Raw genomic sequence first — 25,469 nt, forward strand, 5'->3', positions numbered from 1 at the left:
ATGTTCATTCAACTTTGGTCCGTCACAACTGACGTGTGCATATCTCGGTAATGACGTAACTGTTGCTGCACTATTAGATCTCCTTAAATTCATCGCTAATTCGTTTGGCGGTATTATGATCAGTGGCGGTATTATGTTAAGTGATGTTACATGTAGTCAGTGTAATACATCATAAAAACACACTAGATAAGTACGTAGTCCCTGTGATATAACATAACGAGAAAAGCACACTCTGCGTATTAGGTAAAGTATAATGCTATATAAGAAAATCGTGGTGACTTGTAACGCGTATACGTGTATCTTCGTCCCAGAGTATACAATATAAAAATCAGTAGTTCCAAGATCCCATATCTCCGTAATTATCCAAAGCTTTTGTAATGTTAATTATCCTAATAAGTGCTAATTCGCATATTCTATGTATATTGATACTGTTCACCTTGATTACTAATGTCACAAATGTGAAATTTCCTTATTCGAAAGTGATATCTACATTTATATAATCTTTGCATAGATTTGCATTCACCTTCATTAATACCAATGTCACTAGTATGACATTTCCATGATTTTCCACTAAGTTCTTGCATAAATTTCCCTTTCTGATATTGGAAATATCGCACCATAGAAAACAACGGAATAATAAACTTCTTTCATTAGTTATACAACTTAAGGTTTAACTTGCAAATAATGTGTGTATCTCTACCTAAGCTATATACATACCCCAAATCATGCATTGGTCTTTTCTTGAGTTTTCCTCTTTCATAAATTTTAAGCAAAAAAACTGCTACAGTACAAAAACATACTGATAGATGGCGAAAACGTGGACATAGCATGTACAGAACAGACAGATATAAAATAAAACGGGCTTTCAGTACGACCTATTCGATACTTCTAGTCGGTATCGCTACATCATGGTGCTACCTAGGTGTCATATCAAGTACTTCGGGCTGTTGTAGCGTGCTCGGGTCAGTAGAAAGCGGGATGCCTGTCCAGTGTTAGTCTGTTGTACTCGGGTCCGTAGAAGGCGGGATGCCTGTCCAGTGTTAGGCTGTTGTACTCGGGTCCGTAGAAGGCGGGATGCCTGTACAGTGTTAGGCTGTTGTACTCGGGTCCGTAGAGGGCGGGATGCCTGTACAGTGTTAGGCTGTTGTACTCGGGTCTGTAGAAAGTGGGATGCCTGTCCAGTGTTAGGCTGTTGTACTCTGGTCAGTAGAAGGCGGGATGCCTGTACAGTGTTTGTCGTTCTCGGGTCCGTAGAAGGAGGGATGCTGTTAGACTGTTGTAGCATACTCGGGTGCGTAGAAGGCCAGATTCTTGTCTATATTGTATTCCAGCAACTGGAATGACGGCCGCTCGGTGGGTTTCCATTGCCAACAATGTAGCATCAGGTCGTACCTGTGGAATAGTGACATCTAACGGTCGTTAAATGAACTGCATCATCGCGTCTTACATGCGGAGAAAGTGACATCTGTCGACCGTTAGAAGAACTGAAGTTCTATTTATTCGTAGCTGCCTCGTGCCTTATGGAAAAGTAACTTTAAAGTTACACGACTATTACCCTAGGTATACATGTTTGCTGGGGAGCAGGATAACCTGAACAGTTACTATATTTATTAGTGTTTTCATCAACATTGGTGTTTGTGTTTTTGATACGTGGTTCTATAATACAATCCAACTTGTCCTATTGCTTGCGATCAGTGTGCAGAAACCAGTATGTACGTAGACTTACATGGCATCCGGACAGTCTTCAGGTTGGCGCATCCTGTATCCAGCCTGGAGTTGTTCTTTCAGATCTTTACCCGCCACGCCAGGGTAAGGATCGCCCCCTAGCGTACATATCTCGTACAGCAGTATCCCGAAGGACCACCTGTTAAGGAAAGGTGACATGAGGCCACAGAAAGTTTAGAGCATTGGTCAGTGTTGGTAACACAAGATGGATATTGTGATATAACTACTTAATGTTATATAACTAAATATCGCTTAATGTGGTGTACGGTTAGAGTTGGAGATTAGGCATGATAGTTACACTGCAGATATTATCATAAAACTAGAGTTCGGCGACCTCATACCTCCGTGAAATATTTAGAGCTTTTGTAAATGTCATGCAATTGACTAACATATCAACATAATTTATGCATGGTGTTGTTCATCATTTACTAACGTACATATGTCACAATTATTAAATTCCCATCATTCATCATAAAGCGCCTTTGCAATTCTTACATAAGATATGCAAATAAGTTCCTCATTACCATATTTGGTATCTGCTTATATTCCACCTATCATAATTAAAATGTGTTACATTTATTGAAGTCCAGTTATTGAAAACAATAGAGTTATACAATTTCCTCATAAATTATGCAAATTAAGTCCTCATAATTAACATGTGTTACATTTATTGAAGTCCAGTTATTGAAAACAATTAACATGTGTTACATTTATTGAAGTCCTGTTATTGAAAAGATTGGAATTATACAATTTCCTCATTAATTGTGCAAATTAAGTCCTCATTTGCATAAAATGCATATCATTATGAACATCTCTGCCTAAGCTACCTGCATGCCTAAAATGATGCCAGTCCGTTAATCCTGTCTGCAGTTATCCTCTTTGGAATGTCTTAACAAAAATGACCCTATAGTTTAAAAATTAAATGTTAGGGGGCTGAACTTTCCCCACTTTGTCATGACACTAAAAGCTATCTACCACCCAAATGTCAAGACCATATCACGTCCGGGACAAGAGATACATAGCAAAAACTGTTATGATAGAAAAGTCTCATTAATTTTGCAAATGTGTTTCTATTTTGCATAATTAGTATTACATTTTGTACAACATTGTCTAAGGTACCCACTTACCAAAAATCATAAAAATTCGTTGTTCCCTTCATGAGTTATCGTCTTCAGAAGTTTTTGAAATAATTCCCCTGCTATCGCTAAACGAGCCACTAGGGGGCCCAAACTTATGTCACTTATTCCTGAGCACAAGAGCTATCTAACACCTCAAAATCGTGACCATAACTTGTTCAGAACATGAGATACCGAACCCGGAAGTTGCACTAAAGTACCAAGGGAAGACGCTAGGGGGGTCCCAAAATCTAATCATATCCAGCTTTTATCACACAGTACCAACACACCAAGCATGAAACCAATTCACCCAGCCGTTCTTGGGTTATCTTGTTTACACACACACAGACAAACTGCAGGGTTAAATATAACCTCCATGAAATGTCGTCACACGTCGCACGTTTAGAGTTGGAGCTAAGTCATTATAGTTACACTGCAGATATTATCATAAAACTATTCAAACATCGCCCTGTGCGGTGTAAGGTTGGAGTTTTGCTATCATAGTTAGATATTATCCTAACACTACTCACACGTCGCTCTGTGCGGTGTAAGGTTAGAGTTTTGGTATCATAGTTAGATATTATCCTAACACCACTCACACGTCGCTCTGTGCGGTGTGAGGATAGAGTTTTCCTATCATAGTTAGATATTATCCTAACACTACTCACACGTCGCTCTGTGCGGTGTACGGTTAGAGTTTTGCTATCATAGTTAGATATTATCCTAACACTACTCACACGTCGCTCTGTGCGGTGTAAGGTTAGAGTTTTGCTATCATAGTTAGATATTATCCTAACACTACTCACACGTCGCTCTGTACGGTGTACGGTTAGAGTTTTCTATCATAGTTCGATATTATCCTAACACTACTCACACGTCGCTCTGTGCGGTGTACGGTTAGAGTTTTGCTATCATAGTTAGATATTATCCTAACACTACTCACACGTCGCTCTGTACGGTGTAAGGTTAGAGTTTTCTATCATAGTTAGATATTATCCTAACACTACTCACACGTCGCTCTGTGCGGTGTAAGATTAGAGTTTTGCTATCATAGTTAGATATTATCCTAACACTACTCACACGTCGCTCTCTACTGTGTAAGGTTAGAGTTGTTTTTTTATCATAGTTAGATATTATCCTAACACTTCTCACACGTCGCTCTGTGCGGTGTAAGGTTAGAGTTTTCCTATCATAGTTAGATATTATCGTAACACTACTCACACGTCGCTCTGTACGGTGTAAGGTTAGAGTTTGTCTATCATAGTTAGATATTATCCTAACACTACTCAAACGTCGCTCTGTGCGGTGTAAGGTTAGAGTTTTGCTATCATAGTTAGAAATTATCCTAACACTACTCACACGTCGCTCTGTGCGGTGTAAGGTTAGAGTTTTGGTATCATAGTTAGATATAATCCTAACACTACTCACACGTCGCTCTGTGCGGTGTAAGGTTAGCTATAGAGTTTTGCTATCATAGTTAGATATTATCCTAACACTACTCACACGTCGCTCTGTGCGGTGTAAGGTTAGCTATAGAGTTTTGCTATCATAGTTAGATATTATCCTAACACTACTCACACGTCGCTCTGTGCGGTGTAAGGTTAGCTATAGAGTTTTGCTATCATAGTTAGATATTATCCTAACACTACTCACACGTCGCTCTGTGCGGTGTAAGGTTAGAGTTTTGGTATCATAGTTAGATATTATCCTAACACTACTCACACGTCGCTCTGTGCGGTGTAAGTATAGAGTTTTGCTATCATAGTTAGATATTATCCTAACACTACTCATACGTTGCTCTGTGCGGTGTAAGTATAGAGTTTTGGTATCATAGTTAGATATTATCCTAACACTACTCACACGTCGCTCTGTGCGGTGTAAGGTTAGAGTTTTTCTATCATAGTTAGATATTTTCCTAACACTGCTCACACGTCGCTCTGTGCGGTGTAAGTATAGAGTTTTGCTATCATAGTTAGATATTATCCTAACACTACTCACACGTCGCTCTGTGCGGTGTACGGTTAGAGTTTTGCTATCATAGTTAGATATTATCCTAACACTACTCACACGTCGCTCTGTACGGTGTAAGGTTAGAGTTTTCTATCATAGTTAGATATCATCCTAACACTACTCACACGTCGCTCTGTGCGGTGTAAGATTAGAGTTTTGCTATCATAGTTAGCTATTATCCTAACACTACTCACACGTCGCTCTGTGCGGTGTAAGGTTAGAGTTTTCTATCATAGTTAGATATTATCCTAACACTACTCACACGTCGCTCTGTGCGGTGTAAGGTTAGAGTTTTGCTATCACAATTAGATATTATCCTAACACTACTCACACGTCGCCCTGTGCGGTGTACGGTTAGAGTTTTTTTATCATAGTTAGATATTATCCTAACACTACTCACACGTCGCTCTGTGCGGTGTAAGGTTAGAGTTTTGCTATCATAGTTAGATATTATCCTAACACTACTCACACGTCGCTCTGTGCGGTGTAAGGTTAGAGTTTTGCTATCACCATTAGATATTATCCTAACACTACTCACACGTCGCTCTGTGCGGTGTAAGGTTAGAGTTTTCTATCATAGTTAGATATTATCCTAACACTACTCACACGTCGCTCTGTGCGGTGTAAGGTTAGAGTTTTGCTATCACCATTAGATATTATCCTAACACTACTCACACGTCGCCCTGTGCGGTGTACGGTTAGAGTTTTCTATCATAGTTAGATATTATCCTAACACTACTCACACGTCGCTCTGTACGGTGTAAGGTTAGAGTTTTGGTATCATAGTTAGATATTATCCTAACACTACTCACTCGTCGCTCTGTGCGGTGTAAGGTTAGAGTTTTTTTATCATAGTTAGATATTATCCTAACACTACTCACACGTCGCTCTGTGCGGTGTAAGGTTAGAGTTTTGCTATCACCATTAGATATTATCCTAACACTACTCACACGTCGCCCTGTGCGGTGTAAGGTTAGAGTTTTGGTATCATAGTTAGATATTATCCTAACACTACTCACACGTCGCTCTGTGCGGAGTAAGGTTAGCTATAGAGTTTTGCTATCATAGTTAGATATTATCCTAACACTACTCACATGTCGCTCTGTGCGGTGTAAGGTTAGCTATAGAGTTTTGCTATCATAGTTAGATATTATGGCTAACACTACTCACACGTCGCTCTGTGCGGTGTAAGGTTAGCTATAGAGTTTTGCTATCATAGTTAGATATTATCCTAACACTACTCACACGTCGCTCTGTGCGGTGTAAGGTTAGCTATAGAGTTTTGCTATCATAGTTAGATATTATCCTAACACTACTCACACGTCGCTCTGTGCGGTGTAAGGTTAGCTATAGAGTTTTGCTATCATAGTTAGATATTATCCTAACACTTCTCACACGTCCTTCGCTAGCTAAGGGTTAGCCCTTCTGTGTCGGATATAGAAGACCGTAGTGCGTAGTCGAGACAAATGAGAAAGAGGAACGGGGCCAAATGGTCACCCTGAAGGACTCCGGTATTAATGCTGAAAGCATCCGTTTCACCTTCAGGAGTGATTAGCACAGCAGTGGTGTGCTCGTACATGACTCGAATAGCACTTACAACATCCAGCGGAATTCCATAAGCTTCCAAGATTAGAAATATTTTGTGACGGTCTATCGAATCGAATGCCTTGCGAAAGTCCAGGAACACAAGAACTGCTTCTTTGTCCTGGTTTTTCAACTCTTCCACGATACGCCTAAGCGCTAAGATGTGAGAAGTGGTTGATCTACCTTGACGAAATCCATTTTGGTTGGTACGTAACACTTGATTATTGACTGAACGAATCCGGTTAAGCATACAACGGTTAAAAATTTTGGATGCAACTTGTGATAGAGAAATACCTCTGTAATTGTCTGGTTGTCGCAAATCCCCTTTCTTGGGGATGGGGACAATTCCAGACGAACCCCATTCCCTAGGGCGGCTACCATTACATGTTAAGTTACAGAACTGCAAAAGGAACTTGGACATGTTGGGCATCTGCCAAAACTCTGATGGGAGGCCATCAATGCCGGGAGCTTTACCATTTTTAGTGGCATGGTTGCCATGGCAACCTCCTCCTGGGAAAATTCACCACTCTTGATTTCAGTGAAAACATCAAAAACTTTGTGGATTGGCTCACTTTCTACTACAGGGTCAATATTCGCATTAAGAAGGTTCTTAAAATGGTTCTCCCATGTTTTAAGGCGGTCCTTACCTGGCGAAGGAGTCGACGACACCCAGCTGAAACCCCTGCTGATCTAAATTTTGCTGATGATATTGCTTTATTAGAAAACACGATAGTACTTGCACAAAATCTTCTTACCAAAGTGGAAACTTCATGTCAAAAAATTGGCTTATACCTAAATACCTCCAAGACAAAGTTCATGCATTTAAATCCAACAACTGACAGTTTACTTTGGGCCTCTGAATGCTCAGAAATCGAATGCGTTTCTGATTTTAAATATCTAGGCGGTTATTGTGATAGTGTACATGACATGGATGTAAGGATCGCTCAGGCATGGAGTGCCCTTCACTCTCTACGTAAAATTTGGAAAGCTCCCATTAGAAAACAAACCAAGACAAATGTTTAAAGCATGTATTGAAGCTATTCTGTTGTATGGTTCAGAATCATGGGTATTGAACACGTCACGTTCCAAAAAACTTGATGGTACTTATACAAGAATGTTAAGGGTAGTGTATGATACACCATGGTGGAAACACATTACAAATAGGCAGCTATATGGACATTACCAAATGTTACTTCTGTTGTTAAACAACGCCGACTACACCTTGCCGCCCACGTGGCTCGTAGTATAGAGTCTGCAGGAAAACTCTTGTTCTGGTCACTTGATTTATATAAGAAACATGTTGGTCATCCAAGGCTAACTTTTAAAAAACTTTGAGTCAGAAACTGGCCTAGATGGCCCGGGACTTCTCAATGCGATGAAAGACAGACTGTTCCGGAAATCAGCCTTTTCTTGCTGCACCTCAAAATAGAGGATGAATGATGATGATGACTCACACGTCGTTCTGTGCGGTGTAAGGTAAGAGTTTTGGTATCATAGTTAGATATTATCCTAACACTACTCACACGTCGTTCTGTGCGGTGTAAGGTTAGAGTTTTGGTATCATAGTTAGATATTATCCTAACATAACTCACACGTGTAAGGTTACAGTTTTGGTATCATAGTTAGATATTATCCTAACACTACTCACACGTGTAAGGTTAGAGTTTTGGTATCATAGTTAGATATTATCCTAACATAACTCACACGTGTAAGGTTACAGTTTTGGTATCATAGTTAGATATTATCCTAACACTACTCACACGTCGTTCTGTGCGGTGTAAGGTTAGAGTTTTGGTATCATAGTTAGATATTATCCTAACATAACTCACACGTGTAAGGTTAGAGTTTTGGTATCATAGTTAGATATTATCCTAACACTACTCACACGTCGCTCTGTGCGGTGTAAGTATAGAGTTTTGCTATCATAGTTAGATATTATCCTAACACTACTCACACGTTGCTCTGTGCGGTGTAAGTATAGAGTTTTGGTATCATAGTTAGATATTATCCTAACACTACTCACACCTCGCTCTGTGCGGTGTAAGGTTAGAGTTTTTCTATCATAGTTAGATATTTTCCTAACACTACTCACACGTCGCTCTGTGCGGTGTAAGTATAGAGTTTTGCGATCATAGTTAGATATTATCCTAACACTACTCACACGTCGCTCTGTACGGTGTAAGGTTAGAGTTTTCTATCATAGTTAGATATTATCCTAACACTACTCACACGTCGCTCTGTGCGGTGTAAGATTAGAGTTTTGCTATCATAGTTAGATATTATCCTAACACTACTCACACGTCGCTCTCTACTGTGTAAGGTTAGAGTTGTTTTTTTATCATAGTTAGATATTATCCTAACACTTCTCACACGTCGCTCTGTGCGGTGTAAGGTTAGAGTTTTCCTATCATAGTTAGATATTATCGTAACACTACTCACACGTCGCTCTGTACGGTGTAAGGTTAGAGTTTGTCTATCATAGTTAGATATTATCCTAACACTACTCAAACGTCGCTCTGTGCGGTGTAAGGTTAGAGTTTTGCTATCATAGTTAGAAATTATCCTAACACTACTCACACGTCGCTCTGTGCGGTGTAAGGTTAGAGTTTTGGTATCATAGTTAGATATTATCCTAACACTACTCACACGTCGCTCTGTGCGGAGTAAGGTTAGCTATAGAGTTTTGCTATCATAGTTAGATATTATCCTAACACTACTCACATGTCGCTCTGTGCGGTGTAAGGTTAGCTATAGAGTTTTGCTATCATAGTTAGATATTATGGCTAACACTACTCACACGTCGCTCTGTGCGGTGTAAGGTTAGCTATAGAGTTTTGCTATCATAGTTAGATATTATCCTAACACTACTCACACGTCGCTCTGTGCGGTGTAAGGTTAGCTATAGAGTTTTGCTATCATAGTTAGATATTATCCTAACACTACTCACACGTCGCTCTGTGCGGTGTAAGGTTAGCTATAGAGTTTTGCTATCATAGTTAGATATTATCCTAACACTACTCACACGTCGCTCTGTGCGGTGTAAGGTTAGCTATAGAGTTTTGCTATCATAGTTAGACATTATCCTAACACTACTCACACGTCGCTCTGTGCGGTGTACGGTTAGCTATAGAGTTTTGCTATCATAGTTAGATATTATCCTAACACTACTCACACGTCGCTCTGTGCGGTGTAAGGTTAGCTATAGAGTTTTGCTATCATAGTTAGATATTATCCTAACACTACTCACACGTCGCTCTGTGCGGTGTAAGGTTAGCTATAGAGTTTTGCTATCATAGTTAGATATTATGGCTAACACTACTCACACGTCGCTCTGTGCGGTGTAAGGTTAGCTATAGAGTTTTGCTATCATAGTTAGATATTATCCTAACACTACTCACACGTCGCTCTGTGCGGTGTAAGGTTAGCTATAGAGTTTTGCTATCATAGTTAGATATTATCCTAACACTACTCACACGTCGCTCTGTGCGGTGTAAGGTTAGCTATAGAGTTTTGCTATCATAGTTAGATATTATCCTAACACTACTCACACGTCGCTCTGTGCGGTGTAAGGTTAGCTATAGAGTTTTGCTATCATAGTTAGACATTATCCTAACACTACTCACACGTCGCTCTGTGCGGTGTACGGTTAGCTATAGAGTTTTGCTATCATAGTTAGATATTATCCTAACACTACTCACACGTCGCTCTGTGCGGTGTAAGGTTAGCTATAGAGTTTTGCTATCATAGTTAGATATTATCCTAACACTACTCACACGTCGCTCTGTGCGGTGTAAGGTTAGCTATAGAGTTTTGCTATCATAGTTAGATATTATCCTAACACTACTCACACGTCGCTCTGTGCGGTGTAAGGTTAGCTATAGAGTTTTGCTATCATAGTTAGATATTATCCTAACACTTCTCACACGTCCTTCGCCAGCTAAGGGTTAGCCCTTCTGTGTCGGATATAGAAGACCGTAGTGCGTAGTCGAGACAAATGAGAAAGAGGAACGGGGCCAAATGGTCACCCTGAAGGACTCCGGTATTAATGCTGAAAGCATCCGTTTCACCTTCAGGAGTGATTAGCACAGCAGTGGTGTGCTCGTACATGACTCGAATAGCACTTACAACATCCAGCGGAATTCCATAAGCTTCCAAGATTAGAAATATTTTGTGACGGTCTATCGAATCGAATGCCTTGCGAAAGTCCAGGAACACAAGAACTGCTTCTTTGTCCTGGTTTCTCAACTCTTCCACGATACGCCTAAGCGCTAAGATGTGAGAAGTGGTTGATCTACCTTGACGAAATCCATTTTGGTTGGTACGTAACACTTGATTATTGACTGAACGAATCCGGTTAAGCATACAACGGTTAAAAATTTTGGATGCAACTTGTGATAGAGAAATACCTCTGTAATTGTCTGGTTGTCGCAAATCCCCTTTCTTGGGGATGGGGACAATTCCAGACGAACCCCATTCCCTAGGGCGGCTACCATTACATGTTAAGTTACAGAACTGCAAAAGGAACTTGGACATGTTGGGCATCTGCCAAAACTCTGATGGGAGGCCATCAATGCCGGGAGCTTTACCATTTTTAGTGGCATGGTTGCCATGGCAACCTCCTCCTGGGAAAATTCACCACTCTTGATTTCAGTGAAAACATCAAAAACTTTGTGGATTGGCTCACTTTCTACTACAGGGTCAATATTCGCATTAAGAAGGTTCTTAAAATGGTTCTCCCATGTTTTAAGGCGGTCCTTACCTGGCGAAGGAGTCGACGACACCCAGCTGAAACCCCTGCTGATCTAAATTTTGCTGATGATATTGCTTTATTAGAAAACACGATAGTACTTGCACAAAATCTTCTTACCAAAGTGGAAACTTCATGTCAAAAAATTGGCTTATACCTAAATACCTCCAAGACAAAGTTCATGCATTTAAATCCAACAACTGACAGTTTACTTTGGGCCTCTGAATGCTCAGAAATCGAATGCGTTTCTGATTTTAAATATCTAGGCGGTTATTGTGATAGTGTACATGACATGGATGTAAGGATCGCTCAGGCATGGAGTGCCCTTCACTCTCTACGTAAAATTTGGAAAGCTCCCATTAGAAAACAAACCAAGACAAATGTTTAAAGCATGTATTGAAGCTATTCTGTTGTATGGTTCAGAATCATGGGTATTGAACACGTCACGTTCCAAAAAACTTGATGGTACTTATACAAGAATGTTAAGGGTAGTGTATGATACACCATGGTGGAAACACATTACAAATAGGCAGCTATATGGACATTACCAAATGTTACTTCTGTTGTTAAACAACGCCGACTACACCTTGCCGCCCACGTGGCTCGTAGTATAGAGTCTGCAGGAAAACTCTTGTTCTGGTCACTTGATTTATATAAGAAACATGTTGGTCATCCAAGGCTAACTTTTAAAAAACTTTGAGTCAGAAACTGGCCTAGATGGCCCGGGACTTCTCAATGCGATGAAAGACAGACTGTTCCGGAAATCAGCCTTTTCTTGCTGCACCTCAAAATAGAGGATGAATGATGATGATGACTCACACGTCGTTCTGTGCGGTGTAAGGTAAGAGTTTTGGTATCATAGTTAGATATTATCCTAACACTACTCACACGTCGTTCTGTGCGGTGTAAGGTTAGAGTTTTGGTATCATAGTTAGATATTATCCTAACATAACTCACACGTGTAAGGTTACAGTTTTGGTATCATAGTTAGATATTATCCTAACACTACTCACACGTGTAAGGTTAGAGTTTTGGTATCATAGTTAGATATTATCCTAACATAACTCACACGTGTAAGGTTACAGTTTTGGTATCATAGTTAGATATTATCCTAACACTACTCACACGTCGTTCTGTGCGAGTTTTGGTATCATAGTTAGATATTATCCTAACATAACTCACACGTGTAAGGTTACAGTTTTGGTATCATAGTTAGATATTATCCTAACACTACTCACACGTCGCTCTGTGCGGTGTAAGTATAGAGTTTTGCTATCATAGTTAGATATTATCCTAACACTACTCACACGTTGCTCTGTGCGGTGTAAGCATAGAGTTTTGGTATCATAGTTAGATATTATCCTAACACTACTCACACCTCGCTCTGTGCGGTGTAAGGTTAGAGTTTTTCTATCATAGTTAGATATTTTCCTAACACTACTCACACGTCGCTCTGTGCGGTGTAAGTATAGAGTTTTGCTATCATAGTTAGATATTATCCTAACACTACTCACACGTCGCTCTGTGCGGTGTACGGTTAGAGTTTTGCGATCATAGTTAGATATTATCCTAACACTACTCACACGTCGCTCTGTACGGTGTAAGGTTAGAGTTTTCTATCATAGTTAGATATTATCCTAACACTACTCACACGTCGCTCTGTGCGGTGTAAGATTAGAGTTTTGGTATCATAGTTAGATATTATCCTAACACTACTCACACGTCGCTCTCTACTGTGTAAGGTTAGAGTTGTTTTTTTATCATAGTTAGATATTATCCTAACACTTCTCACACGTCGCTCTGTGCGGTGTAAGGTTAGAGTTTTCCTATCATAGTTAGATATTATCGTAACACTACTCACACGTCGCTCTGTGCGGTGTAAGGTTAGAGTTTGTCTATCATAGTTAGATATTATCCTAACACTACTCAAACGTCGCTCTGTGCGGTGTAAGGCTAGAGTTTTGCTATCATAGTTAGAAATTATCTTAACACTACTCACACGTCGCTCTGTGCGGTGTAAGGTTAGAGTTTTGGTATCATAGTTAGATATTATCCTAACACTACTCACACGTCGCTCTGTGCGGAGTAAGGTTAGCTATAGAGTTTTGCTATCATAGTTAGATATTATCCTAACACTACTCACATGTCGCTCTGTGCGGTGTAAGGTTAGCTATAGAGTTTTGCTATCATAGTTAGATATTATGGCTAACACTACTCACACGTCGCTCTGTGCGGTGTAAGGTTAGCTATAGAGTTTTGCTATCATAGTTAGATATTATCCTAACACTACTCACACGTCGCTCTGTGCGGTGTAAGGTTAGCTATAGAGTTTTGCTATCATAGTTAGATATTATCCTAACACTACTCACACGTCGCTCTGTGCGGTGTAAGGTTAGCTATAGAGTTTTGCTATCATAGTTAGATATTATCCTAACACTACTCACACGTCGCTCTGTGCGGTGTAAGGTTAGCTATAGAGTTTTGCTATCATAGTTAGATATTATCCTAACACTACTCACACGTCGCTCTGTGCGGTGTAAGGTTAGCTATAGAGTTTTGCTATCATAGTTAGATATTATCCTAACACTACTCACACGTCGCTCTGTGCGGTGTAAGGTTAGAGTTTTGGTATCATAGTTAGATATTATCCTAACACTACTCACACGTCGCTCTGTGCGGTGTAAGTATAGAGTTTTGCTATCATAGTTAGATATTATCCTAACACTACTCATACCGTGCTCTGTGCGGGGTAGTATAGAGTTTTGCTATCATAGTTAGATATTATCCTAACACTACTCATACGTTGCTCTGTGCGGTGTAAGTATAGAGTTTTGGTATCATAGTTAGATATTATCCTAACACTACTCACACGTCGCTCTGTGCGGTGTAAGGTTAGAGTTTTTCTATCATAGTTAGATATTTTCCTAACACTGCTCACACGTCGCTCTGTGCGGTGTAAGTATAGAGTTTTGCTATCATAGTTAGATATTATCCTAACACTACTCACACGTCGCTCTGTACGGTGTAAGGTTAGAGTTTTCTATCATAGTTAGATATTATCCTAACACTACTCACACGTCGCTCTGTGCGGTGTAAGATTAGAGTTTTGGTATCATAGTTAGATATTATCCTAACACTACTCACACGTCGCTCTCTACTGTGTAAGGTTAGAGTTGTTTTTTTATCATAGTTAGATATTATCCTAACACTTCTCACACGTCGCTCTGTGCGGTGTAAGGTTAGAGTTTTCCTATCATAGTTAGATATTATCGTAACACTACTCACACGTCGCTCTGTGCGGTGTAAGGTTAGAGTTTGTCTATCATAGTTAGATATTATCCTAACACTACTCAAACGTCGCTCTGTGCGGTGTAAGGCTAGAGTTTTGCTATCATAGTTAGAAATTATCTTAACACTACTCACACGTCGCTCTGTGCGGTGTAAGGTTAGAGTTTTGGTATCATAGTTAGATATTATCCTAACACTACTCACACGTCGCTCTGTGCGGAGTAAGGTTAGCTATAGAGTTTTGCTATCATAGTTAGATATTATCCTAACACTACTCACATGTCGCTCTGTGCGGTGTAAGGTTAGCTATAGAGTTTTGCTATCATAGTTAGATATTATGGCTAACACTACTCACACGTCGCTCTGTGCGGTGTAAGGTTAGCTATAGAGTTTTGCTATCATAGTTAGATATTATCCTAACACTACTCACACGTCGCTCTGTGCGGTGTAAGGTTAGCTATAGAGTTTTGCTATCATAGTTAGATATTATCCTAACACTACTCACACGTCGCTCTGTGCGGTGTAAGGTTAGCTATAGAGTTTTGCTATCATAGTTAGATATTATCCTAACACTACTCACACGTCGCTCTGTGCGGTGTAAGGTTAGCTATAGAGTTTTGCTATCATAGTTAGATATTATCCTAACACTTCTCACACGTCCTTCGCTAGCTAAGGGTTAGCCCTTCTGTGTCGGATATAGAAGACCGTAGTGCGTAGTCGAGACAAATGAGAAAGAGGAACGGGGCCAAATGGTCACCCTGAAGGACTCCGGTATTAATTCTGAAAGCATCCGTTTCACCTTCAGGAGTGATTACCACAGCAGTGGTGTGCTCGTACATGACTCGAATAGCACTTACAACATCCAGCGGAATTCCATAAGCTTCCAAGATTAGAAATATTTTGTGACGGTCTATCGAATCGAATGCCTTGCGAAAGTCTAGGAACACAAGAACTGCTTCTTTGTCCTGGTTTCTCAACTCTTCCACGATACGCCTAAGCGCTAAGATGTGAGAAGTGGTTGATCTACCTTGACGAAATCCATTTTGGTTGGTACGTAACACTTGATTATTGACTGAACGAATCCGGTTAAGCATACAACGGTTAAAAATTTTGGATGCAACTTGTGATAGAGAAATACCTCTGTAATTGTCTGGTTGTCGCAAATCCCCTTTCTTGGGGATGGGGACAATTCCAGACGAACCCCATTCCCTAGGGCGGCTACCATTACATGTTAAGTTACAGAACTGCAAAAGGAACTTGGACATGTTGGGCATCTGCCAAAACTCTGATGGGAGGCCATCAATGCCGGGAGCTTTACCATTTTTAGTGGCATGGTTGCCATGGCAACCTCCTCCTGGGAAAATTCACCACTCTTGATTTCAGTGAAAACATCAAAAACTTTGTGGATTGGCTCACTTTCTACTACAGGGTCAATATTCGCATTAAGAAGGTTCTTAAAATGGTTCTCCCATGTTTTAAGGCGGTCCTTACCTGGCGAAGGAGTCGACGACACCCAGCTGAAACCCCTGCTGATCTAAATTTTGCTGATGATATTGCTTTATTAGAAAACACGATAGTACTTGCACAAAATCTTCTTACCAAAGTGGAAACTTCATGTCAAAAAATTGGCTTATACCTAAATACCTCCAAGACAAAGTTCATGCATTTAAATCCAACAACTGACAGTTTACTTTGGGCCTCTAAATGCTCAGAAATCGAATGCGTTTCTGATTTTAAATATCTAGGCGGTTATTGTGATAGTGTACATGACATGGATGTAAGGATCGCTCAGGCATGGAGTGCCCTTCACTCTCTACGTAAAATTTGGAAAGCTCCCATTAGAAAACAAACCAAGACAAATGTTTAAAGCATGTATTGAAGCTATTCTATTGTATGGTTCAGAATCATGGGTATTGAACACGTCACGTTCCAAAAAACTTGATGGTACTTATACAAGAATGTTAAGGGTAGTGTATGATACACCATGGTGGAAACTCATTACAAATAGGCAGCTATATGGACATTACCAAATGTTACTTCTGTTGTTAAACAACGCCGACTACACCTTGCCGCCCACGTGGCTCGTAGTATAGAGTCTGCAGGAAAACTCTTGTTCTGGTCACCTGATTTATGTAAGAAACATGTTGGTCGCCCAAGGCTAACTTTGAAAAAAACTTTGAGTCAGAAACAGGCCTAGATGGCCCAGGACTTCTCAATGCGATGAAAGACAGACTGTTCCGGAAATCAGCCTTTTCTTGCTGCACCTCAAAATAGAGGATGAATGATGATGATGATGATGACTCACACGTCGTTCTGTGCGGTGTAAGGTAAGAGTTTTGGTATCATAGTTAGATATTATCCTAACACTACTCACACGTCGTTCTGTGCGGTGTAAGGTAAGAGTTTTGGTATCATAGTTAGATATTATCCTAACACTACTCACACGTGTAAGGTTAGAGTTTTGGTATCATAGTTAGATATAATCCTAACACTACTCACACGTCGCTCTGTGCGGTGTACGGTTAGAGTTTTGGTATCATAGTTAGATATTATCCTAACACTACTCACACGTCGCCCTGTGCGGTGTAAGGTTAGAGTTTTGCTATCATAGTTAGATATTATCCTAACACTACTCACACGTCGCTCTGTGCGGTGTAAGTATAGAGCTTTTCTATCATAGTTAGATATAATCCTAACACTACTCACACGTCGCTCTGTGCGGTGTAAGGTAAGAGTTTTGCTATCATAGTTAGATATAATCCTAACACTACTCACACGTCGCTCTGTGCGGTGTAAGGTTAGAGTTTTTCTATCATAGTTAGATATAATCCTAACACTACTCACACGTCGTTCTGTGTGGTGTAAGGTTAGAGTTTTTCTATCATAGTTAGATATTATCCTAACACTACTCACACGTCGCTCTGTGCGGTGTAAGGTTAGAGTTTTGGTATCATAGTTAGATATAATCCTAACACTACTCACACGTCGCTCTGTGCGGTGTATGGTTAGAGTTTTTCTATCATAGTTAGATATTATCCTAACACTACTCACACGTCGCTCTGTGCGGTGTATGGTTAGAGTTTTTCTATCATAGTTAGATATAATCCTAACACTACTCACACGTCGCTCTGTGCGGTGTAAGGTTAGAGTTTTTCTATCATAGTTAGATATAATCCTAACACTACTCACACGTCGCTCTGTGCGGTGTAAGGTTAGAGTGTTTCTATCATAGTTAGATATTATCCTAACACTACTCACACGTCGCTCTGTGCGGTGTAAGGTTAGAGTTTTGCTATCATAGTTACATATTATCCTAAAACTACTCACACGTCGCTCTGTGCGGTGTAAGGTTAGAGTTTTGCTATCATATATATAATCCTAACCCTACTCACACGTCGCTCTGTGTGTCGTAGGCTTCCCCACCCTCCAGCCGCTCCGGCGCCATCCATTTCCACGGTCTCTTCTGGTCCTGATCCTGCCGACGGTAACCTCGGCTGTAGATGTCTTCTGCCAGACCGAAGTCGGAAATCTTCACCTTCAGGCGTTCCCCGACCAGGACGTTCCGAGCGGCCAGGTCTCCGTGGACGTAACGAGATTGGGCGATGTGATCCTGAAATAGGAACGTCCACAGAAAGGTCGTGACTAGTCTGTTATATTACATCATATAGTCTGAGATAGGAACGTCCACAGAAAGGCCGTGACTAGTCTGTTATATTACATCATATAGTCTGAGATAGGAACGTCCACAGAAATGTCGTTACTAGTTATAGTCTGTTATATTACATCATATAGTCTGAGATAGGAACGTCCACAGAAAGGCCGTGACTAGTCTGTTATATTACATCATATTGTCTGAGATAGGAACGTCCACAGAAAGGTCGTGACTAGTGTGTTATATTACACCATATAGTCTGAGATAGGAACGTCCACAGAAAGGTCGTGACTAGTCTGTTATATTACATCATATTGTCTGAGATAGGAAAGTCCACAGAAAGGTCGTGACTAGATTTCGAACGGAATTCAGGCGAAACTCGTCTGACTAACGGACGTAAGTCATCCTATTTGCGACCGATGATCAACACGTCGGTCTCTACTCGCCCGACACCTCAAAGCTCTGCGACCTCAAAAATCACCGGCGACTAGTCGCTGACGTTAAGAACAAGTTTTTTATGCACAGCGAACATTTGGTGACTCCTAAAAATCGCTGGCGATCACTAAAATCGCTTGCTGATCGAGAAAACTCCGGACGTATTACTACCGAAAATGTCCCATCGATGATCACTGTGACAGCGGTATAATAAGACCACGACACTTCTAAATGCAGTTACCGAGACCTTCTCAAGACAGTATTTAACAACTGGGTATCTGATCATGAAGAGTGCTTGAGACGGGATCACTGATCCTGCATTGCGAGATTTCCTGAAATTAATGGTAGAATTATAAGAGCTGATGTCATCTGGGTGGATTCCTGAAATCTTGCCATGACGATCTGCAGCAATGGGTACATCTGCACCTCCTGGTACTCACCATGCCTCTAGCGATCTGCCTGGCCACCTGCAGCAGCGGGTACTCACCATGCCTCTAGCGATCTGCCGGGCCACCTGCAGCACCTGGTACTCACCATGCCTCTAGCGATCTGCCGGGACACCTGCATCACCTGGTACTCACCATGCCTCTAGCGATCTGCCGGGCCACCTGCAGCACCTGGTACTCACCATGCCTCTAGCGATCTGCCTGGCCACCTGCAGCAGCGGGTACTCACCATGCCTCTAGCGATCTGCCGGGCCACCTGCAGCACCTGGTACTCACCATGCCTTTAGCGATCTGCCGGGCCACCAACAGCACCTGGTACTCACCATGCCTCTAGCGATTTGCCGGGACACCTGCAGCACCTGGTACTCACCATGCCTCTAGCGATCTGCCGGGCCACCTGGTACATCTGCATCACCTCGAAGTTGTAGATCTCGTCTCGAGGCTGCAAATATCCGTCAGAGTTCTCTTCCTGTAGAATCGCAACATATAACACTCTATTTTAGCATGAAAGTTCATCTGTGTTGGTAAATGACATTATGGATAAAAACTAAATTTTAACTAACCAACACTACAAGTAAGTTGGGACTTGCCCCAAATGTTCGGCTGACGGAGTGGGCCCGATTACTGTAGCTTCTGGAACGTGACGTCGGAGACACGTGACTGCAGCAGAGGGTCGTAAATGCCAGATAACCTGTGAACTCAGAGCTCCGGCTCAGCATATACACATACATGCAGAGTCGCCTGGACAATCCGTTTCGTATGACAAAGTTAAGATCCTCAATTCAGAGCCGGAATTCTTTGCAAGAGGGGCAAAGGAGGCTGTGTACATCCGCGCCCACCGTCCATCGCTGAACAGAGACGGGGGGCGACGCAGGTTATCTGACATTTACGACCCTCTGCTGAAGTCACGTGTCTCCGACGTCACGTTCCGGTAAGTTAAAGTTTAATTCATTCATAATATATATAACACTTTATATTTGGAAGTATTTAGAAATAACTGATTTTTTACAGACTGACGCTACAATTTCACATCCTAAGTGTGTTTAAATGGCCTGCAAACTTTAGGAAAATCTTTTAAAGTTCCTGATTATTAACATAGTTTACTCTTTCTTTCAGAGGAAAACAACAATTTGGCTCACCTGACGGCACTTCCTCAAGAAACTTTTCAGGTCTCCGTACGGCATGAACTCCGTGATGAGATACAGATGGTCTCGCACCACCGTGCAGCAGTTGATCAGACCCAGCAGGTTGTCATGAGCCCCCAGGTCCACAACTGCGCGGATTTCTTCCAGGAAACCCAGCTTGTCGTCCTCACTGGCGTTCTCTGTAGAACAGAAAACGTGAAATGGAGTGAGAGCTTTTAAAGTAGAAATGGTCTGGGACCGCATCTGTAAGCAGCGACACTTATATATTGCAGTGCAATGTGAACCAGGCAGATATGCCATTGGCTGCGTGAAAGGAACCTTGTTATTTCGAGACATGATTGTATATGCGAAAAGATCTATACAATTTGGTTACAAATCGTTACAAAAACACGGAAAATCACCACCTAGTAACCAGGTACATACGGCTATACGCGGGGTTTTTGGAAGACTGAATAGCTCCGAATGTAAATGTTTGTGAAAATTAATTTCTCTCAAAAACAACTCTCTATGTGCCTAAATAAATCGCCCACTTCACTGCCTGTAAATAAGGGCAGATTACGAAAATTGATCTCCAATATATCTGGGCTTAGAACTCGCTTAGACAGATGTCGAACGAAATCTCGTTGAAATATGGTGCAAGACGCGCACTTGTCCCATATAAAACACCACCATAAACAAAGTATCTACAAGACCTTTAACAGTTTTCACGACGACGTCCTCCGTCCTGTCGTCCCGCGTCAGGGTTGCCCGGTAGACGAAGCCGAACGCCCCGCTGCCGATCCTCTGGCCAAGCGTCACCCGGCTGGGGTCGACCTCGAGCTTCGGGAACTGTGTCCTGGGGGGAACCAGTGGGATCATCTCCTCCATCATTCCCCTGTGCACTGCACAGCAACATGGGGCAAGAACATTGCACAAGATTTATCTGAAGGAAAACAATACTTTTGCTGTTTCCCTTGGTAATTTAACTTACCTTGGAAATCTTTCAATCTCAAAATTGAGAGATTTCGTACGACATACTGTAAAATATACCTTGGGACTTTTGGGTATCTGTACTAAAAACAGACCATTTCAGTGCGCATGAACACACATCGGGATGGATGTAATATTAATCGAGGAGGATGTTGGTCTCCAAGACAGGGACCTCATGTCTGTCATGCGCGACATCTGGAAGGACTTCATAGTGTCACCAGATGGATGACTCAACTGAACTGAACAGAATTGGTTTGTGGAACTATCTTCCCAATCATTATCTTTTTGGTGAATTGTCCTTAAAATGCTTACATCACATTTGTCAGCCTTTAACGTTTGGCGCAACGTGAACTGCGACATAAACATCTTTGTTCTATTCATGAGAAGATCGCTTTCAACGTTGACTTGGATTAGACTGACAGTACACGTTGGTTGAAGGAAATGCAGATTTAGAAACCTTTTAAAGCAAATACAGATTTATAATCTACTGTCCTTAAGGGGGAAACAACTCTAACTCACTTGCTACGTGATCTGACAGAAAGTCGACCTCAATCGTTTGTGGATCTTCTTCTCTTCTTTTTCTCCTCCTCCGTCTCAGGAAAACCATGAAGCAGACAGCTGCCACAATCAGCGCCGCGGCGATACCGGCACTGGTGCCGCCGATGATGGCTTGGGTGGACGTGGGGCTCTCCTCTATAGGCTCTGTATTTGCTATAATTGTAACAACTTGTCAGTTCGTTTCCTGGCATCAGAACAGCAATAAAGACACTGGTGCCGCCGATGATGGCTGCAGATACTGTAAGTCATGTAATAACTTTTCAGTTAGAATTCTTTTCACCAGAAAGGAGATACGGTAAATAGCAGTGAAACTATATGTAACACTAATGGATATTCAAATAAACCAAACTGCAGCTGGTGCCGCCGATGATGGCTTGGTCGGACGTGGGGCTCTCTTCTGTAGGCTCTGTATTTGCTATAATTGTAACAAATTGTCAGTTCGTTTCCTGGCATCAGAACAGCAATAAAGACACTGGTGCCGCCTATGATGGCTGCAGATACTGTAAGTCTTGTAATAACTTTTCAGTTAGAATTCTTTTCACCAGAAAGGAGATACGGTAAATAGCAGTGACACGATATGTAACACTAATGGATATTCAAATAAAACAAACAAACTGGTGCCGCCGATAATGGCTTGGGTGGACGTTGGGCTCTCTTCTGTAGGCTCTGTATGTGCTATAATTGCTATGATTATTACAACTTGTCAGTTCGTTTTCTGTCAACAGAACGGCAATACTAACATTGGTGCCGCCGCTGATACTGTGTTTGGTATTATGATAACTTTTCAGCTATTTTTCTGGCACCAGAACGGCCGTACCGACACCGGTGCCATTGACGAGGTCTGCAGACAATGCGGAATTACAACTTTTCTATTTGTTTCTGGCAATCTAGAGGACGATGCAAGAGTTGCCATCTGTTATTGCCACGTTTCAGTAGTGGTGTAAACGCTGTGTGATTAACCATACCATGAGATCCCCGATGTGGCGTACAGCAGTTTGTAATTAGACGCAGTCTCTTACGGTGCTCTCTAACAAAAGTCTTCCATGTCTTATAGACCTAACTTTTTTCCACTGTCAAGACTCTAAGAGACCCTAACATATAGCCTTGATGTAACCCCTTCTCCATTTGCAGCCTAGGAGGTTATGTTTTGACACTAAATCAGCCGAATCAGAATACTCTATTCTTTCATTAACCAGCCCGTTCATGATTTCGGTGGTAATGTCACAGCAGATACCTGAAAATTTGTCAAACTGACGTGAAGAGGGGTATAGAATGGAAATGGAAATAGACAAAAAGAGTAAGTGAAGGTGGTAAATAAACTAAAAACTAAAAGCTAAACTTTAGATAACCAACAACGAAAATAATTTGTCTTTTTTTTCGGCTGTCCATTCTCTCGTCAGCAGAAAATTTGGGCGCGTCTCAACTATTTTCAGTGTTGGTTAGGCAAAGTGTTTCAGAAATAGTATCATGGCTTTATTTAGTGTGTCATGGTTGGTACACTCCTTCATTGCAGATAACAGAAAGGGGCAGAGAAAAGAAATCCAAAAGAAGAAACAGTTTCGTCCACTCACGTCGGCATGTCGGAATCTCTCGGTCCCAATGTTTGTCCAGCTGGCAGTCAGCAGAAGGGCTGCCGACAAGCTCATACCCGGTGTCACAGGAGAACTGGATACGGCTTTCAGAGCAGAAGCCGTTACTAGCAGTGACCTGGCCGTTCGTTATGCTGGTTGTTTTGTTACAGCAGATCCCTGGAATACAAATTACCACAAATTTTCATGTATTTGTAAGGCATGTAACCTGATTAGGTGCGCATAATAACAGACAAGCCATATATATTTCTGTAATCAATAGTACAATAACTGCAGATACATTTTGTAGCGCGTCTACAAACCTTTTTCAAATATAGAAATAAGGCTATGGGTGTGAGATGACCAAACCTTCGAGCAGTATTCAAATTTAGATCTGACGAAAGTAATATATCAAGTTCTTTTTCTTGGAGCTTGATATCCTACTGATCTTTGAATAACACCTTAGGTTGGATTGGCCCTACCACGATGATAGTTGTGATATCTGATATTGTATATTATAAGGTCACACTAATTATAATCTACCTGACGTTATATCATCAATCCAACGAAATGGATCATGACTATAACATCATCATAGCGTTCACAACGTGAATATATAAGAGATCTATGACATGATATTTTCGTCAAATGACGTTTCAAAAACATCATACATTTGTGATATTTTCCTTCCGGACTGACGCATCATTTTCCATTGAAAGTAGTACCATATCCTGCCTGACCTCCGGGCGTGCTCCGAAGAGAGGGTAAGGTATGGACATAAAGGTCCGGAGCAAACGCCCGGAAGGGTCGTAAACAGCGGGATATAACGAGACGTACAAAAACCAGGGCGGGAGGGTGGGCGTTCTGGAACAGCAACTTTCCTTGCCTGATTCTGGCCGAGCTCATCCGCTTGATTCCCCTTTGCTGTGGTGAGGCTCGTCCGCTCCAAATGACAATAAGTGTGGCAATAAAAACTATTGCCATGGCGGACGGTTTTATTGTTTATAAGTATTAATGATTTTTGTTGTAGGTCTGTTGTATTTCCTTTCGCCTGGCTGTATGTATGAAGATTGTATTACGCGATGGATCGGATATATCCTTAGCTTAACAGTAAGCCTGATATTTCTCTCTTTATTATGGCTTATAGAGTTACATATGGTATATTTTTAAGCATTCTAACATGAAAATGCAGCGTATTTATAAACTGCCCTCATCAATGAGGCAAATAAGCCCCTGATTTTCGTGATTAGCATTTAATTATATAAGCAAAGGCATGTCTGAAGCTATCTACATTCCAAATATCATGAAGATCCGTCAACCGATTCTCGAATTATTCCCCTCAAAAGGGATGATGCAACTACACATGCCTTTAGAGCAAAAACCCTCGTGACGCCGTGCTGGGTGGGCAAGGGAGTTGGTCTATTCTAAAGACCTCTAAACGCTCTAGCATTTATAATTATCACCAAACCCTATGAAATCCACACACAATCTACAAGAACATGTAAGAATCACTACTATTGAGTTGTCTTGTGCAAGTTATAGATAAATCGACAAAAAATGGCATTGAAATTAACTTCCGGTATAAAAGGCCACTACTTGGCATTAATTTAGTGCCTGAAACATACAAAACGTGCCAAATGTTTGGTCACAAACAAAAATCTACGCACCAACACATGTTATTTTATGATTATTTTTGTTACATTTTGTCAAATATATGAGAAAACCACAGGAAAATGGCTTATTTATGTCCAAATTTTGGCGCATGGTGGCTCAATGCAAACGAGATGCCAATCACTGGGGAAAGGTAGCCAGCGTTGATACCCGGGAGACCGTACACTGCGGCAGGCACTGGGCACATGCTGACCAGATGTGCCACAAAAACTGAAGGAAACACAGTGAAAAGAGGGTCATACTTTACATTTTACAAGAGAAACATTCTTTGGAAGCATTTTAGAGTACATAAAATGTGACGTCATTTTTTGTACTTGAACGAGGCTAAACAGAAGCTCAATGACAGTGTTGATTTATTGAAAAAATTCTCCTATGTCAGCTGGACTTTTTCTGCTGCACGGGCCTCACGTTTCTTGTTTTACATGGTTCTTTTGAAAAGAAAACTGAACATCTAAGTTTTCAACGTTCAGCACAAACATTGTATATTTTGAATATTAGAAGTAACTTCTCTTCCTGATGGCAAAAAATCACCAGCTAACAAATGTACGAGGGGCGT

General features: G+C 41.2%; 1 protein-coding gene across 1 annotated transcript in view; it reads right to left on the bottom strand.

Moving 5' to 3' along the window:
• LOC118421713 overlaps nt 1-25,469 on the bottom strand; it is a 55,434-nt gene continuing 29,965 nt past the window's right edge. The window contains exons 12-19 of the mRNA XM_035829191.1: nt 23,246-23,422; nt 21,636-21,827; nt 20,840-21,028; nt 20,142-20,326; nt 19,373-19,471; nt 17,862-18,079; nt 1,727-1,864; nt 1-1,392 (exon numbers count right to left, since the gene is read on the bottom strand). Of these exons, the coding sequence (XP_035685084.1) occupies nt 1,269-1,392; nt 1,727-1,864; nt 17,862-18,079; nt 19,373-19,471; nt 20,142-20,326; nt 20,840-21,028; nt 21,636-21,827; nt 23,246-23,422 (1,322 nt within the window). The 3' untranslated portion in view covers nt 1-1,268. The remainder of the gene's footprint in view (nt 1,393-1,726; nt 1,865-17,861; nt 18,080-19,372; nt 19,472-20,141; nt 20,327-20,839; nt 21,029-21,635; nt 21,828-23,245; nt 23,423-25,469) is intronic.

The sequence above is a fragment of the Branchiostoma floridae genome, chromosome 8 (assembly GCF_000003815.2).
Source record: "Branchiostoma floridae strain S238N-H82 chromosome 8, Bfl_VNyyK, whole genome shotgun sequence".
In the NCBI taxonomy this organism is placed as follows: domain Eukaryota; kingdom Metazoa; phylum Chordata; class Leptocardii; order Amphioxiformes; family Branchiostomatidae; genus Branchiostoma; species Branchiostoma floridae.